At 48.6% G+C, this 1,266-nt stretch overlaps 1 protein-coding gene across 1 annotated transcript in view; it reads right to left on the reverse strand.

Annotated features, from left to right (window-relative positions):
- ABCA4 (ATP binding cassette subfamily A member 4) overlaps nt 1-1,266 on the reverse strand; it is a 154,304-nt gene that overhangs the window by 61,336 nt on the left and 91,702 nt on the right. Inside the window, exon 19 of the mRNA XM_019501637.1 lies at nt 877-1,083. Within this exon, the coding sequence (XP_019357182.1) occupies nt 877-1,083 (207 nt within the window). The remainder of the gene's footprint in view (nt 1-876; nt 1,084-1,266) is intronic.

A 1,266-nucleotide genomic window follows, 5' to 3' on the forward strand; every position in this document is an offset into this window, starting at 1 on the left:
TGGGGCTCTCTGCTCCACAGCAGAGCTGGCCTCTCCCCTCTGCTCCCTGACTGGAGCTCAGTAGAGACTGCAGGCATCTGCCTGGCTTCCTCCTGCTCCCCCCCTCCCCTCCCCACTCCCTGCGGGATTGCCCCTTCCTCTCTGCCTTACAGAGACACCTCTCAGCATTAGTTAGGAGACCACATGCCGGATAGTCCATGCTGTGGCAGACAGGATAAAATCAGAATCAACAGGTAATGTCTCTGTTGTTTTCTTAATGGGGTGATAAACACTGTGTTATCAATTCCCTGCTGGCAGAATGGGGGGACCCCCCTCCCTAAGCTGAGGGGGGCCTGGCCATGCCCCCCTCAGCTTAGCACTATGGAAGGGAAAGGAGGGCTGCTTTGGTGCCTGAGTCACTGCAGGCATGTGCCTGCATTTCTGGGATGTCTGTGGAGTTACAAACTCATTCAGCCTAGCCAGGTTAGACTAACCTGCAAAGATTGAATCAATTCAGGCTCAGGCTTTTTGAATGTCTGTCCCTAGCCATGGAGCCTAATACATACATTAAATCTGCTCTCCCTCCCCACACTGCAATCTCAACTGGAAGTTGGCCATGGTACCATCACCCCCTTCTTTCTGGGACAGCTCTGTCACAGTGGCAGAAGCTGGAAAAAAGCAAGCACTGAACTGGGTGCATTACCCATTCCTGACCCTTTGCAGGCCTCTCTATGCTTTCTTAAGGAAATTACGGCTCAGGTCTGCAACCCCAGCAGACTGATGTGCTTGGTTCATCCCACACATATATACATGCACACGTGTATTTAAGGCTGGATTTTTATAAAGCACATGTAGGTTAAAATGACAGACAGTTACACAGTTCTCCTCTCTCCTTACTGGTTATATCTGTGTCCTGTGCCTTTGCTTTAGGCTTCTCCTGCTCATCAGGATCTTTTTTCCTTTTATGTTTACATTTTTTATCTTTGCTGTCCTTCTCCCCCTGGTTGCCACTCCTTTCCTCCAGCTTGATGTCTTTCTGTGTCATGATTTTGCTCTTTTCCTCTTCTTTGACCTTGTCTGCACCGTCTTCTTCTGGACTTTTCTCTGCGTTAAGTAAAAGCCAATTTAACAATTACCATCCTGCTTTGTCCTACTCCTTCCTCTTTCCTATACAGTGCCGTATAGAACTTGGTCACCTCTTGTAAAATCTGCTTTTGTTCTTTTACTGTCCTTCCCCCTTCCATGACTATTTCCTTCATCTCTTTCTTCCCGTTCCGAACCCTCTCC

The sequence above is a fragment of the Gavialis gangeticus genome, unplaced genomic scaffold (genome assembly GCF_001723915.1).
Source record: "Gavialis gangeticus isolate Ggan-Ray unplaced genomic scaffold, GavGan_comp1, whole genome shotgun sequence".
Lineage (NCBI taxonomy): Eukaryota > Metazoa > Chordata > Crocodylia > Gavialidae > Gavialis > Gavialis gangeticus.